This window comes from Apium graveolens, chromosome 3 (assembly GCF_009905375.1).
Source record: "Apium graveolens cultivar Ventura chromosome 3, ASM990537v1, whole genome shotgun sequence".
Taxonomy (NCBI): domain Eukaryota; kingdom Viridiplantae; phylum Streptophyta; class Magnoliopsida; order Apiales; family Apiaceae; genus Apium; species Apium graveolens.
The window spans coordinates 288,092,105-288,108,343 of NC_133649.1; the positions used below are offsets into that span (position 1 = coordinate 288,092,105).

Sequence of the window (16,239 nt, forward strand, 5' to 3'; positions counted from 1 at the left end):
AGACAAATGATTAACACTACCACATTTCATACAGATTTTTCTAGGTGCATATTTATCAGGTGTGCAGTTGTTATGTTTGTTAATTCCTACTTTCCCACTCCTATTGTTTTCCTTTTTGATTCTGCTTTAACTTCTATTTTCTCTAATCTATCATTCAATTACTTGATTGACAGATGCCCTACATTGACTCTCTTGTTCTTTTTCACTTGACTTGTTTCTCCTGGAACAAAATTCTTGGAAACTGATCCATATTTCTCATTTAATTTAGCTAGCTGGGATTTGCTAACTGGTTTTCTTTCACTCAACGGATGTGATTCCTTGTCTTTTGATAAATAATTCTTTTGATCATTCGACGGATAACATTCATCATCCGTTGAATCCACATCCTTTGAAAGTCCTTCTTCCAAATTGGGATTCAGTTTCTCCTTGCTCTTTTTCCAGGCTTCATCACAGAATGATTCTATACCTTGAACTTTAGTAATTTGATCATGGACATCTCTAGATGATTTCCATGCCTTAATTACTTCATATTCTCGTTCAAGTTGCTTTCTTAAAATATCCTCTTTCTTTAAGGATTCAGTCAGTTCATCTTTGGCAATCTTTCACTCCATCTTCAGTTTTTCAAACTCAACAAACTGAGTTTCTAACATATTATTTCTTTCACTTAAAAACAGGTCGTTCTCTTTAATTTTAGTCTTTTCTTTAGTAAGTGATTTGAGTGTAACACGCAGATGATATAATTCAGTAGACATGTCATTTATGGCATCATTACACTCAGCTTTAGATAAATATGCTAGATTAGTGGTGATTACCTGATTACTGGATGAACTGACTTTTGTTTCATCTGATTTGGCCATAAGTGATTGACATAGCTTGTATCATCATCCTCTTCTCATCCCAGTCATTTTCCTGAGTTAGAAAAGCCCTTTTCCTTCTGTTTGAGCAACTCAAAGTATTTCATTTTGTAATCCAAAGGCTCAAACTTCTTTCTATCGGAATCAGGATTTCTGCATTCATTTGCAAAATGACCACTCAAGCCACACTTGAAACATTTAAATTTTGACTTGTCAACCATGTTTCTGTTTGGCTTGGATGCTCCACAATTCTTATTGAATTTGAACTTGGAAAACCTCCTGGATAGAAAAGTCAGATGCTCGTCTATGTCATCCATATCATCTTGACTAATATAGTCTTCATGTTCAGCTACTAGCCTTTTCCCTTGCCTTCACAAACTTTAGGATTTGGTGCAAAGACCACAGCTTCAACCTTTATCTCCTTCTCTTTATCTTGCTCAGCAACCAATCCAATTGATCCTCCTTTCTTTCTTCCTTTGTCCAGCTTCACATCTTGCTCTATTTCAAACTCATAGGTCTTTAGAATCCCGTATAGTCTATCCAATGTAAATTCCTTGTAAACTTGAGAGTTTCTTAGTGAGACTGTCATAGGCTTCCATTCATTTGATAGAGATCTAAGAAATTTGAGGTTTGAGTCCTTTGTCTAATAGACTCTTCATACAACTTTAGAGCATTCAGCACCTTTTGAAATCTACTAAAAATGTTTGTGAGTGACTTATTTTCTTTACTATGAAAATGCTCAAATTGTTGAATCAAGAACTGCATTTTATTTTCCCTTACTTGCTCAGTTCCATCACATATAACTTAAATTGTATCCCATACCTCTTTAGCAGTTTTACAGTTTATGATGTTGTCAAACATGTCACCATTAACACCATTAAACAAAATACTCATGGCCTTCTTATCCTTATGAACTTGTTCAATATCTGGATCAGACCATTCTGATATAGGCTTTGGGATAGATGACTCATTTCCTGTAATAGCTCTCATAGGGACATGAGGACTTTTCTCAATGCAGTCCACATATTCTTCATCTTGAGAGAGGAGATGCAGGTGCATTATCACCTTCCAGTGGTGATAATTGTCTTTGTCCAGAAATATAATCTTTACTCCAACATCTTTTTTGCTCATCTTGTTAGTTACTGTGATATTTAAACTCTTTGTTCTTCAAGAGCTTGCTCTGATACCAATTGTTATTCCCAAACAATCTAACAAATAATTACAGGGGGGTTTAATGTAATTCTGGTTTTTTTTTGAATTTTAAGAACTGTTCTACCTTGAATATATAATTGTGATTAATTGAGCTAAGGTGCAGAATGAAAGTATTGAAGAAATTAAACGTAAAGTAATCAAATACAAGTATTTAAAAACTTTAGGGTGGATTGAACTTTTCCACCATAGATATATATAAATTTGAGAACTCTCTGATGCAAGAATTGCACACAGCTGCTTACAAGTTGAACTTACAAATAACAGAGAAATTATTTACAGATATTGCCTTATTTATTTCTCTGGAAATTGCTTACTTACTTGGATATAGTTCTACTTGCTACACTTGATTTATATATCACCAAGTTACATGATAAAAAGACAAATAAATTAGACAAAAATGTTTCTTAGTCTAATTTTATGCTTCTTCATTTCTATATCCAACATCTTTGAGTATCTTCAGTTTAGCACGAAAATGGAAATGCTTCTTTGTTCTTTAAAACCTGCAAATAGGATGACACATTCCATTTGCATACAATCAACGCATGTGATTGTCAAGTCACTATCAACTGCTTTTGAATTTCATATTCCGTTGAAATTCTGTGGGATCATCCGTTGGGACTTTGTTGGATCATCCGTTGAGAGCATGATTGAACATCCGTTGAAGCTCTAGTTGATCATCCGTTGAAACCTTGTGGGAAATCCGTTGAGAGCATCTTCATAACAGTTAACTCTATTTCACTTATATAAGATTACAAGGCATCTAATATTCACAGTTAGCCAACCTATCTTGCATATCAATCTAGTAGTTAACATGACTTAAAACATTCTACAACATCTAGTTCTCTAAGGCATTACAGTATGCAAACATGTGCTACTAATCTTGTTATTACATAAGCTACCCTTTCAACGGATGTTAAAGTGATCATCCGGTTGATAACTACAAAATCACTAAGTTAAATTTACTAAGATGTTTTGTTTAACTTATCATCAAGTACACAACATATTCCTAACAACATAAATTAAAAATGTACGTGACATACTTCTCAAACTAAAAGTTGTTTAATAAATAAGATAATAATCCGTTTATGTATCATACTTAATTTTGTATCTCAAATTCAATTGTCTAAAACTAACTCTACAAATATTTTAGTAATTATGTTTAAAGTTAAATAAATTGTCGTTATTTACGACACTAACATATTATGTGTATGATAAAAACCCTAAGTAACAATATGATGTAGTGGTAAAAAGATGTACATGTGAATGTCAAGGCTCGGGTTCAATTCCCTTAAACAATATTTTTTTTATATAAATATTAAGTACATGGATAAATTAGTCATTTCACTCAGAATAAAAAATCTCACTAATTTTATCCACTTGTTCTCCTATTAGATATATAATATATAATTTTTAATTTTTTCTTTTTTAACACTCATTCAGACTCTTTTTAATAATACGGTTTATAATTATATTTAATCTTGATTTTATAATTTTGAAAATATCATATCAATGGTTGGGATTTTTTTGATAGTACATGGCAATAAAATTTGAATAAAAGTCCAGTATGATTATTATATATAAGGATATAATTACCAGTGTCTATCATATAAAACTTTTGAATGAATAAATTACATATATTAAAAATTTCTATCCAAATTAAAAATAAAAAGGAATAATATAATAATGTTAAAAAAAATCTGTGCTTTGCAGGAGTTCTAAGCGAGTTTAATTTAAAAATCAGTAATGAATGATGGTCTTAATAATTTAAGAAGTTATTAAAAACAAATTATTGGAATAGTGTATTGAACTAGGATTCTATAGGATTTTTTTTTCATTCACGAAATTCAGGTGTATTCAACTGGGATTTTAAAAAATGTATCAGAATTTTATGGTATTCAACTAGGATTTTAAATAGTGCTACAAAATCTGGTGGTATTCAATCGAGATTTTAAATTATGCTTAAAAATTCGAATGTATTCAACTGGGATTATTTAAAATCCATTAAAATTTGATGGTATTCACTGACGGATTGTTTTGAACTTCATAAAATGTTTATGATGGATTTTGTGGTATTGTTTAATATATTTTATGATTTTTGAAATCCCATCGTAATTCATGAGATTTTGAAGGATTGTATTTAAATCCTAAAGACTCTTCATCAACTTTACGACATTTTATCTAGAATCCGCGTAAAAATAAAATCTGATATAATACATTAAAATCAATGGATTATATATAATACATTAAAATCCTAATTCAATATACCTCTTAATTTCGTAATTTAGGAAATTGAATTAGTATATTGGACTATGGTAACGAGAATGTTACTTTAGTTGGGTTTAGGCCCAATCAAACAACACCTCCTGATTTTGATTTTCTGGCAGCTCGTTATGCAACGATAACCAAACAAACAAGGCCTTACACAGATCTGAACTCCACGCCAGAATTGGACTAGTAGTGATACATAATTAGCTCCATCAGTATCGGTATTTGATTAGGTGTAGCCAAAAGGATGCAAGGCGGATCATCTGGCATCGGCTATGGTCTCAAGTACCAGGTGAACAATCAAACAAACACTCACACACAACACACACAGTAATTTAACTCTAATTTTCTGTTTTATTCTTCTCAGGCGAGATGCATTGCGGATGTGAAAGCAGATACGGATCATACAAGCTTCCTTACTGGCACTCTCTCTCTCAAAGAAGAAAATGAGGTCTCTCTCTCTCTCTCTCTCTCTCTCTCTCTCCCCCTCTCCCTCTCTCTCTCCCCCTCTCTCCCTCTAATTCTAATCTCTCCCTCTCTCCCTCTCTCCCTCTCTCTCACTCCCTCTCTCTCCCTATCGCTCTCTCTCTAATCTGCTGACCTAATTCAGTCTCAGTTTCAGTTAATGTGATCTGCATTTCGTACAGGTACATTTGATTAGGCTCTCGTCGAGTGGAACGGAACTTGTTTGCGAGGGTTTGTTTTCGCATCCTAACGAGATTTGGGATCTCGCATCATGTCCTTTCGATCAGCGTATCTTTTCCACCGTGTTCTCTTCTGGTAATTTCCTTATCACTTTGTTTTTGTATGCTATTTTTATAAATATTAATTGTAATGGTTTTAGCTGGTAAAATGTAGTAATTAGCTTAATTTTTATCGTAAATTCTACTATCTGTCTGCTAATTGGACTGAACCATGGTTACTAAACACGTGTCATAAGATTACTTCGTATTAAGAAGTTGCATGATGTATTAAGTTTAACCTTAATCACTTGACTGTTTACGATTAAAATTAATTGAATATCATTACCAAGGTTTATCAAAAAGGTTAGATTTGGAATGATGTATATTTTAAATGTATTGTTATTGAAGGTGAGTCACACGGAGCAGCAATCTGGCAAATTCCCGAACTTTATGGCGAACTAAATTCTCCTCAGTTGGAAAAAATTGCTTCATTAGATGCACACAAGTCAAAGCCAAAGTGGTGATTCATAAGTTCATTTCTTCTGGGCTCATTTTAGTTGCACTGCTCATTATTTTTCTGTTCTCAAGTGCATTTGAGATTGTATAGAATATAATTAGCATTTAAAGAAGTATATGAATTCTGCTAATGGCGAAGAACCTAACGCCAAAGAAAAGGGTGGTCAATTTTCTTCTTTGTAACTTTTCAATGTATCGAGTGCAATGTCTCTACATAGGGGGATGCTCTCTGTGTCCTTTTGACTTGGAAATTTACATTTCTATGGAAGTGCTATATCACCAAAAGTTGGAGCGAGGAAGGGAATATAACAGTTAGAATGAGGGATAACAATGAAAAAACCAATCTTGAAAATTTAGGGTTCTTACCTGCCTAGACTGTTGGGACTCAAAAATAACCACAATTACTGAACCGCCAAAGTAGAGAAACACCTTATTGTGCCTCATAAAAGGAAACCGACAAAAAGTAACACCGTTGCTTCCACTTCCTAGTCATCGCCACGCACGTCAAATGATGACAAATTACTTCACAGGGAAAAGTAGAATCAATTGGGGATTAGTCTCATTAGATCATTGAAAGAAGTTTTCACTTTTCAGGATAACTTCTTTGCTTGCTAATTATAATGTTAGCATAACTACAGAGAAAAATTGTTACTTACTCCATCCCACTCGTTTTGTCCACAATCAGAAATCCACCTTTTAAACATCAAATAAAATAAATCGATAGTTACCAGAGAATTGTATTGCTTTTCATTTAAATTAACATAATCAACTGTCGATTTTCCATATTAGCTGAATGTGGACAATAGTTTTCGGACAAACAAAATAAGAGATGTGGACAAAATGAGTGGGATGGAGGGGGTATTTTTTCATTATGATAGTTACCATTAGTATTTAAATGTAGTTTTTGCTTGCTTAGAGCTGTGCATCTTACTTAATGATACTTACAGGGCACTTCAATCACAATACGTTCATCTCAGAAACTTTTATTAACTACTCATTCATAATTAGTAAAAAAAATTTAAACAGATTTTTGTTTCTTGCATGTTTTCTGACCTGTTGGACCTACATGACAGCATACTATGGTGGCCGTCTGGGAAACATGACAAGTTGGTCAGTATAGATGAGCAGAATCTCTATCTTTGGAGTTTGGATACTTCAAGGAAGACCGCACAGGTATTGGTTAGTGTGTATGTAAACTGCAGCTGGTACACACAATTCATCCTTGTACATTTTATTTTTCCCAGCTTGTCAGTATTTGCTGTGTTATTACTTAATCATGCACTTGTGTGCTCATGTTGCACAGTTTGGTCTTGATTTTGATTCGATACATATGCATCATTTCTCAGTTCACCTACTAGGCATGATCAATGTCTTGTTATTTGATGCATTTACTGGTTATTTACATCAAATGAGATATTCAAGTGATAGGCACTTCACTCGAATATTGCGCTTACCCTTATTCAGGTCTTACTGCAAAATCCAGGTTTTGTCCCAAGAATCATCTGGAATACTACATAACTTATCTGGTGGAGCATGGGATCCACATGATGTAAATGTGGTTGCATCAACATGCGAATCGTCAATACAGTTTTGGGATCTCCGAACAATGAAGTAGGTTCCTTTTCACTGAATACAGTTGTCACTTGTGTATATCGTACTTGCCTGATTAAAGGGATAAACATTACCTTGATTTGAAATTTTTTTGGGGTTTTCTATATTTAGTTGACCATGTACAGTTGGATACTAATTTCTCATGTTTGTCTGGTTTACAGGAAAACGAATTCTATTGAACATGGGCATTTCCGTAGTCTAGACTATGACAGCAATAAGAAGCATATGCTAGTGAGTATCTGCTTTGATAAAATAAAGCTAAATACCTGTTTTTAATTTTGAGAATTTCGCATCACTTCAAACATTAATAAGACAACTTAGACGTGTCCACTCTACTAGTTCAGTAATCAGTATAAAATGGGTTCTTATAATACTACTTACCTGAATGATAAACTTGTACGTTGAAATTGGCGACCATTATAAACGAGTTTTATAATGTCTAGACCTTGGAGAAAAGATCTCCAAGGCTCTAAAACTCCAAAACAAATATGGTTTTCGTTTTTGCTGTTATATATTGGCAATCAACTAGATATGTCGAGCATGTTTAGGGTAGCTTTCAACTAGATATGTCGAGCATGTTTGGGGTAGCTTAAAGCTACCCCAATCCGCTTTAAGTTGGCATTTGAAATGTTTGTATACACTTAAATTTTTGAGCTTAAAGCTACTTTTAGTTCAAAATATTTAAGTACCTCCGAGGTATTTTTTTTCAGTTTTTTTTCTCCCATTAAATTTTATAAATTTGAATCATCTTTTAACTCTTATTTTATTTTTTGTATGTATTTGTATTTCATACTTTTTATTGAAGTTTAAATAATATACATTCTATATTTTTAGTTACAATTGTCAAATAAATTCACTTTGTTAAATTAGCCAAACAGATACATCCCACTAAAAGTTAAAATATCATTTTTGACTTGAAGAGATTAAGTTGTACTTTAGGTTCTAAAAAACATATTTCAAGTTAACCCAAACGGGCTCATCATTCCCTCTAATTGTTGTTTACTTTATCTAATAAATATATTGATGTGCTTACCTGCCATGGCAAATAGTATGAAATTATTATTCTGTGTGTAGATCGAGTAAACATTTGTAGTTTAGAATAGATGCAGACTTTTGTACCCCTTTTCCTGAATTTTCTGAAAAAGTAGTTCCCGCACTTACACTGTCTGGCATGTCTCCTTAATAATATGTTGACACTTACTAGTTCGAACTTATTTGTACTTTATTACTTAAATATTTCCAGCATTATATTAAAAAATATATAATTCTTTGACAGCGACAGTGATGTTTATTAAGAAGGCTGACAAATATGAAATTTTTACGCCCTGATCCTGAGTTTGAACCTGAGTTTTTCAAAGGGCGGTAAGCAAAGGAATGCAAGATGGAGTAAATGAAATGTAGCGTAACAAATTTCAGTTACTTGCTCTTGAGGCATAAAATTATAGAGTGAAATTACTTTCATTCTAATTTCTATGTGCTCCCGAGTTGGAAAGAGAGTATATAATTAGTTGTTAATTAGAAATGTGTGCTTTTATTTAAAAAGATATAAGTAATAAGGCATATATTTTGTAATATCAACATTTTTTTTGGAGCGGAAGTTTTGAAAGGAAACCATATTAAAGTGACATTTCTTTTCACTTACTTTCCTTTAAATGAAACTCAGGAGCACCAATATGAATGCAAATTAAGTTATTTTCTTTCCTTTTCATCTGCTTTCCTCCATGTACCGTATCTTGAAATTGAAGATGTAGTACATTAATATTTAAATTGATTTGATTTCAACGTGAGGTAGAGTACTTTGACTAATAATGCTGTGATTTTTAGCTTGACTTTGTTTTTTGTACAAGTACCCCCCCCCCTACGTGGAGATCGGAAGAACAAAGATCATAATGTGTAGCATTTTATGTTATCAAACTTGACAAGTATATATTATATGTTAAATATGGCAGGTAACTGCTGAAGATGAATCTGGAATACATATATGGGATCTTAGAAAGCCAAAGATTCCTGTTTTAGAGCTTCCCGGACATGCACACTGGTACGCATTTCAAATTGCAGATGATGCGTATACAGTTCTACAAATAAAAAATTTGTGCTCCCTGTCCAATGGAAAGAATACAATTTTAAAAGGAAATGAAAAGATTGAGTACTCTTTTGAGGACAGAAGGATATTAAATAATAGCGTTAACAGTTAACACTTACCCTGAAGTATCGGTTCAGCATTATTATGTTTACTTACTATACTAAATATTCAATGTTAATCACCATCGGTTTCTTATTATTTTTGACAGGACATGGGCAGTAAGATGTAATCCCGAGTATGATGGGCTTATTGCGGTCTCTCTCGCGCTCCCTCCATAATTATGCAAGCACACACATTACACACTTGAGTTTTTAAAGGCAGCTTTCAGAATTGAAATTCTAATGACATCTCTCTCTCTCTCTCTCTCTCTCTCTCTCTAAATATGCATGCACACAATCTTATAATATATTGTATCTAATAAATTACTATATATGATTTCAAAGCTATAATTCAAATAATAATACAGTATAATGCATATCAATTCATATGTAATATATATCTACAAATATATATTGCGATAGAACTCTATTATGGTTACAATCTATATTATACAATGAATCTTATTAAAGTTGTATTACTATTACAATACATCTGTTTCCATATAAAATTCTATTGATATTTTGAATGTTATGTAATTTCAACAAATAATAAAATATTTAACATTTATTTTGTAAAACAAAATACTTTTATTTTTCCAATAAATAAGCTCGTGGAAGCTTTACACATATACATAGGGTTCATGAGCTACTATATTTCACTTCAAATACTACAATATCCTCTAATGATATCATATTAACAATTTATAATTAGATATGCATATGTTAATTGTAAATTTATTTATTATATAAACATTTTACATTGATAAATATTTATCATATCGTAAATATTGAATTATTTATATATATGTATTTTCTCTATTATATGGTAAATCTTGCAACTATTCTCAACTATTTTAAGTGCAGCGTGTGTTATTGGTGAATTATCGAAGTTTGTAGAGTTTGTAGAGTTTGTATATAAGAGGTCTGTAGTGGAACATGACCCTATATGGTTAATCAAATTCTCCTACGAGTATATATTATTAATTACAAAAAAGAATATATGAAAACAAAAGTAAATGGAGTAACAATTATGCATCTTACACATGCACACATTTTAGAAAAAATAATAAATTCCATATAACCATTCAAGTAAACACATATTATGTGACACTGGTGTAAGAAAGCATGACATGCATGTCTTGCATGGGCTAAAAACTAGTTTATAGTATACTTATATTTGTTAAATTGTATTTTGGATTTACAATTTAATACTTATAATTCTAAAGTTAGAAACAAACCAAATACATTTTATCAGTTGTTAAAATTTTATAGCTTTGGTGGTTGGGAAAATTTGATCATGATACATAAGTAGCTTTTGTATTTAATTAATAATTTGAATTACACTTATATATGTCTTATTTGCTAAGCACAAGATCTTGCATCCTAAGTAGATTTTTAGAAATTTATTTTTGTTTTTCACTTATTTGTTCTATAAATTTCATGAGCCCCCTTTCTTTACTCCAACAATGTGTTCTACCTTTTCTTTTCTTTCATCCTATGAATCCCTGTTATTACTTGTGTAATGACCATATGTACTATTGTTAGTTAAATTTTGCTGAAATAAACAACTTTGCAGAGTGCTGGAACAGATTCGACTGTGAACTTGTGGTTTGCTTCTCCACCTAGAAGCGACGATTTATCGTCTGAGAGGTCCGTATATATAATCTTGACTTAAAGCATGTAGGTCTCCAAACCAAGTGTTGATTTTCATTTTATGGTTTTGCAGCTTTACGGAGTCACCTTTGAAGAGGGTCGATCCGTTGCTACATTCATACAGTGACTATGAAGACAGTGTGTATGGTAATTGAGACAAAATCTCTCTTTTTTTTGTTTGGATAAATACTCGTTTATTATGACTATTGCACATGTTTCTGCAGGCCTGGCTTGGAGTTTTCGAGAGCCTTCGTTATTTGCTTCTTTGTCTCATGATGGGAGGGTTAGTACTCTAGGATCATACATTAGTTTGAAAAGCAACACATGGAAATAAATAATCTCATGTTGATTGATAAATGAATCAGTTTAAATAAATGTAGGATATGAATCAGTTTAGAGTTTGTGAAACCACATCCAGGAAGGGTTATTCAATTGCCTGTCATAGTTGATTCAATAGCCACCAGTGGTACCTGCCTGATAGGGCTTCTTTAGTCAGTAGTAAAATTTGTAGTAGACAAGATAAGATTGATTTGTAAATCCAGTTACTATATATTATACCCAAATTCAAACCAGTAAAAGCCAAATTTCATTTTTTAATCGTGCTGCTTGTTAATGTATAAGGGTTTTTTTAATGTTCAATTTCCATATACAACAGGTGGTTGTGGAATCTATCAAGCCCTATCTCACCAGAAAATGAACTTAAGTGGTATACCCGATGTAAGTGAAAACTACCAATCCTTTGTTATTTAGTCTTTGTATATTCGGTTCCTTTTTCTTTTATCTGAATTACCTTTGCATCTGTTTTTCAGGTTATTGGTTGAAACTATGAATTCTACCTTGATATGATGCAACGCACCCTCACTGTATGAATTTCCTGGTTTGGATGTGTTGTATGAACCACATTGTGTTTATTGTAGGGGGGTCTTTCATTCTCTTTTGTAAACGTGATGAACATTAGATTACTTTGAGAAGCTATAGACTGCTTTTTTGTGTTAGGGTTCTCTTGTGATGTACAATTTATAACTACAACTATTTCTTTTAGTTGGTACAAGAGCATCTCCAATAGACTCTTCAAACAAACAACCTTTTAAATCAAAATATGCAAAGTATGTCCAAATATCAAGCTCTAACAAGCTCCTAGTGGGTCACAAGAAACTTAAGAGCCTTCTCTCTAGTCTATTTAAAAAACTACGAGATAACTCTCAACTCCTTTTTATTGATAAAATATTCAATTGCACGTGTTTCAATTAAAATCTTTGTAATGTTCAATTTGAAATATGAATAAAATATAACTTAGGAGGCAAATTAAAGAGTATTGTTGGAGTTGAAATAAAAATCTATGTCTTGTTGAGAGTCGCATTGTTTATATTATATTTAGAGCCAATTAAGAAATTAAGAAACCGTTGTAGATGCTCTAACAAAGTAAAACGGTTTTTGCAGTACATTTACACTACAGGCTGTTGGGAATTGTTGACTGCACCCTGCTGAATCTGTATGACCCATGCCTAATAATGTTTGCTTTGGTGCAAAATTATTACACCATTCAAAAAGATTAGGAGGCCATTTGTTCACTTCTACTCCAATGGCATCCACCATTTTCTGAAAATGATGTGCCACCAACCCCTTTTTACGGTGAACTCCCATTTCTTGTATACTAGGAGTCATCTTGATCACTTTCCGTCAGTGCAATCTTTTATAGCAACAAGTTAACTCTTTTTTATATAAGGTCTTTTGAGTGCATTTTCATCCCAGCTTGCTAGCTCCATTGTTGGTTTTCTAGTCAGCATCACTTTTTTCAAAGTTTAAAAATTCGCCCACTAAATAATTAGAGGATTTTGGCACCTTAGAATCCCTGGTATTCAATATTGGGTACCAAATAGTTAAAATAAGACACATGATATGAGATATGATATGAGATACTCCCTCCTCTGTCCCTCCCATTTGTTTACACTTTCCTTTTTGGGATGCCCCATCAAAATTTTCCAAAAATAGTAAAGTTTTTATAATTTTTAAATTAACTACATCCACTATTTTCCTCCACTATAACCACTTTATATATATAATATTAATCGGTCCCACTATTTTACTCATTTTTTCAACTTTTCTCCACTACTTTATCATTTTTCTTAAACTCCGCGCCCCACCCAAATGTAAACATTTGGGAGGGACGGAGGGAGTAGAAGGGAGTAAATAAATTAGGACAGGAGTACATCTTTACAATGTTTCGCTTAAAACTTTGACTATTTTTAAAAATAAATTCAACTCATTTACAGTCACCATCATACTACAGGATAAAGAAAAATGAAAATGCTGCCTCCACCATCACATCAAAACCATCCTCTTTCAGCAGTCTGCAGATAGGATCTATCAATAAGACTTTATCCATATCCTGTTAGTTTCAGTTCCAAGATTAGTGACAACTTATGAAATTCCATAAATATACATCAACAAAAAAAATAGTAACTTGCAATTTGATACACTAATTACTATTAATTGAAAAAGAAAAACCTTTTTGAATAATTCGATTCGAGCAGCTATGTTTGAAATTAACCGGCAAGCTTCTCTCTGAGAAATCTTAAATTTACTACATAACCACCGCTCGCCAAGGCTTTGCAGAAGCTTGGAATCTCTAGCTAAACTGATAATAGAATAAATAGTTCAGAAACAGGCATGTCATCAGTAATAATGTAAAGAGATCAACAATTCCAAGCATATCATGAGTTTATGTCATAATCTTTAGCAATAAATGTTCCTCATTTGGCCATGCCTGAATTTGGGAGGCATTTGGATGCACCATGGGAATCGGGAATGAGAATAGAGGGTATGCCTTTTTCCTTGAGCCCATATTGAAAGGCTCGTCTGCCTTTTTCTTTGAGCCCATTATGGGGCAAGCGCATCTGTCTTTTTTAGGTCACTTCTGGAGCCCATCTGAGATTATTATGGATCGTTATAACCTGGCTCTGATATCACTTGTTAGACTTACTGAGCAGACCTAACTCCATATTAGTATGATATTGTCCGATTTGGGCCGAGCCCTCACGGGTTTGTTTTTGGGCACCTCCCAAAAGGCCTCATACTAATTGGAGTTATCAGGCTGCTTATATTCTAGCAAACTGAGTGGTATCAGAGCTTCAGGTTATAAACGGTCCATAACAATCTCAGATGGGCTCCAGAAGTGACCTAGGAAGAGGTAGATGGGCTTGCCCCAGAATGGGCTCAAGGAAAAGGCAGACGGGCCTACCAATATGTGCCTAGGAGAGCAGATAACCGGATGGACTTTCAATATGGGTCTAGGGGGAGCCTGGTCACACTATTAGGAGGCAGATCCGACAGGTGTCGGGCCCGATGTGTGAAGGTGGAGATTGTTAGAAGTTGTCACACATCATTTGTGGGATGGGCAGTTTACTAGAATATAAGCAGCCTGATAACTCCAATTAGTATGAGGCCTTTTGAGAGGTGCCCAAAAACAAACCCGTGAGGGCTCGGCTCAAAGCGGAGAATATCATAATAATGTGGAGTGTAGAGTTAAGCCTGCTCAGCAAGCACAACATAAACATAAACATGAACATGATAACAAACACAAACATAATGCTCTATCTAATAAATTGCAAGAAAGATAAGGAGAAAAAGAAAATTAGACCAATTCCACTTACAATGTAAAACCTACAAGCCATTTGATGGTTCCTTCTTCAATAGGCACATATCTTTCAAAAGAAACATATGAAAGTGCATGGCATGCTCGCATTATATTGTTAGTAGAATTTACCTTCTCGTCAAAGAAGTTATCTATAACTAGTAGAGGATTGCAAGTTACACGTGCATTGACATTGACTAAAATAGAGAAGCTTACTAATTATGTTAGTGAAACTTACCGGAATCGCTATTCCATTAGTGCAGCTCCTATTCATCAGTTTCACAAAGAGTGGAAGTGCCTCTTTCTTCATAAATCTGATCCCAGTATGAAGGAGCATCTCCTATCAACAACTCGCAGTATGAACAATAGAATGATATTTAGAATATTTGACAGGTGAAGTCCACAAAACTTTTGTTCCGAAGGTGGCGTGCTTCCTGTAATTACAAAATGCAAAATATTAGAATAAGTAGATGATATTGCAGCTTAAAGGACATAACTTATAACTATATAATTAGAGTTGAAGAAAAAGACATTTACGGCATTAATATTTTTCAAAATATACAATTAATTTAAAATTCCGCACACTGCTATGATGAATCCATACGAAAGTATACAAGAAAAATGGGACGTAGAACAATACATGAATAGGACTGGTACGTTTCTAGGAAAAAAGTATCTTAACTATATTATAGTATTGATTTGGGTAACCCCTCTGGAAGGTACATATGTCATCTGAAGCTATCAAGTGTCTTTTAATCTGCAAAAGCTAAAATGATATTCTGTGACTTTTCAGTACTCTTGCTGCTAGCTGATAATTTCTCATCAAAGAATAAGCAGGGCCCTTTTAATTTTCTTTACAACACTTTGGAATAAGCAAGTGACCTAGGTTCTTTGCAGCATTTCTGTTACCATAACATTAGTCATCACATCCGGCCTGCTTCAAATCCGTGAATCGGCACTTGAATCGGAATAATTAAGGGAATATTCGAGTAATAAATAAGAAGCTCTTTCTCTATTAAAAATTTCAACCTTTACAAATGAGCCAATGCTCTATATATGAGGTCCCAGTGGGACTTCCTTCTTACAAATGGGCCTTAATCTCTAAATATATTCTAATTTATTACAATTAAGTCTTATTGGACCTCTTCTATCTATGATCTAACATTTGTCCCCCTCCATATTTGAGCAATATCTTTAAATTTGTCTTGGGTATTTTGGGTTCTGAAAATTGGATAGGAAAAATAAAATACAAATATAAGCAAAGTTCGTGTAGAAATAGAATAAAAGATAAAAATAAAAATAAAAGTAGAATACGTTTTGTTGTTTTGTTTGATTTCTCTTTTGCGTGTTTGTTCGGGGGAACATGTATATATCTTGTATTTTTTTCTTTTTCGTTTTTCTGCGCTTGTTGATTGGGGTTGTGGCTGATCATTTTCTCTTCCGCATATCAAAAGGAGGTGCCGCCCGACTGGAGATCCATTTCCTTCTCTTCTATTCTTCTTCCTCTTCCATTTTCTTTGAAAGTTCCCTTGTTCCCTGACTTAACCTTTAAAGTTAGTGGCTTTTAGATTTAATAGTATAGTTTTATCAGTCTGTGTGGTTGGTTTAAGTTGTCATGGCAGTCGCAAGT

At 33.3% G+C, this 16,239-nt stretch overlaps 1 protein-coding gene and 1 long non-coding RNA gene across 2 annotated transcripts; one reads left to right on the forward strand and one right to left on the reverse strand.

The window, feature by feature from the left end:
• Positions 1–4,433: 4,433 nt before the first annotated feature.
• LOC141713524 (WD repeat-containing protein DWA2-like) lies at positions 4,434–12,016 on the forward strand. The gene is made up of 14 exons (XM_074516985.1): positions 4,434–4,623; positions 4,699–4,782; positions 4,979–5,111; positions 5,423–5,534; positions 6,604–6,703; positions 7,014–7,141; positions 7,303–7,372; positions 9,091–9,179; positions 9,433–9,478; positions 10,899–10,972; positions 11,049–11,122; positions 11,200–11,258; positions 11,631–11,692; positions 11,785–12,016. Exons 1-13 carry the CDS (start codon positions 4,579–4,581, stop codon positions 11,670–11,672), a joined length of 1,056 nt encoding a protein of 351 aa, XP_074373086.1. The 5' UTR covers positions 4,434–4,578; the 3' UTR covers positions 11,673–11,692; positions 11,785–12,016.
• A 1,148-nt stretch (positions 12,017–13,164) lies between these two features.
• On the reverse strand, positions 13,165–15,040 carry LOC141711113 (uncharacterized). The gene is made up of 3 exons (XR_012571222.1): positions 14,848–15,040; positions 13,484–13,613; positions 13,165–13,364 (listed from the first exon to the last, which is right to left on the reverse strand). It is a non-coding gene; the product is annotated as an uncharacterized LOC141711113 (long non-coding RNA).
• Between the last annotated feature and the right edge of the window lie 1,199 nt (positions 15,041–16,239).

Bases quoted from the DNA above. Each gene is read 5' to 3' on its own strand.
- LOC141713524 (XM_074516985.1), top strand. From the start codon at position 4,579: ATGCAAGGCGGATCATCTGGCATCGGCTATGGTCTCAAGTACCAG. The intron at 4,783-4,978 runs GTCTCTCTCTCT...CATTTCGTACAG, and splicing joins CTCTCAAAGAAGAAAATGAG to GTACATTTGATTAGGCTCTC. The intron at 11,259-11,630 runs GTTAGTACTCTA...CATATACAACAG, and splicing joins CTTTGTCTCATGATGGGAGG to GTGGTTGTGGAATCTATCAA.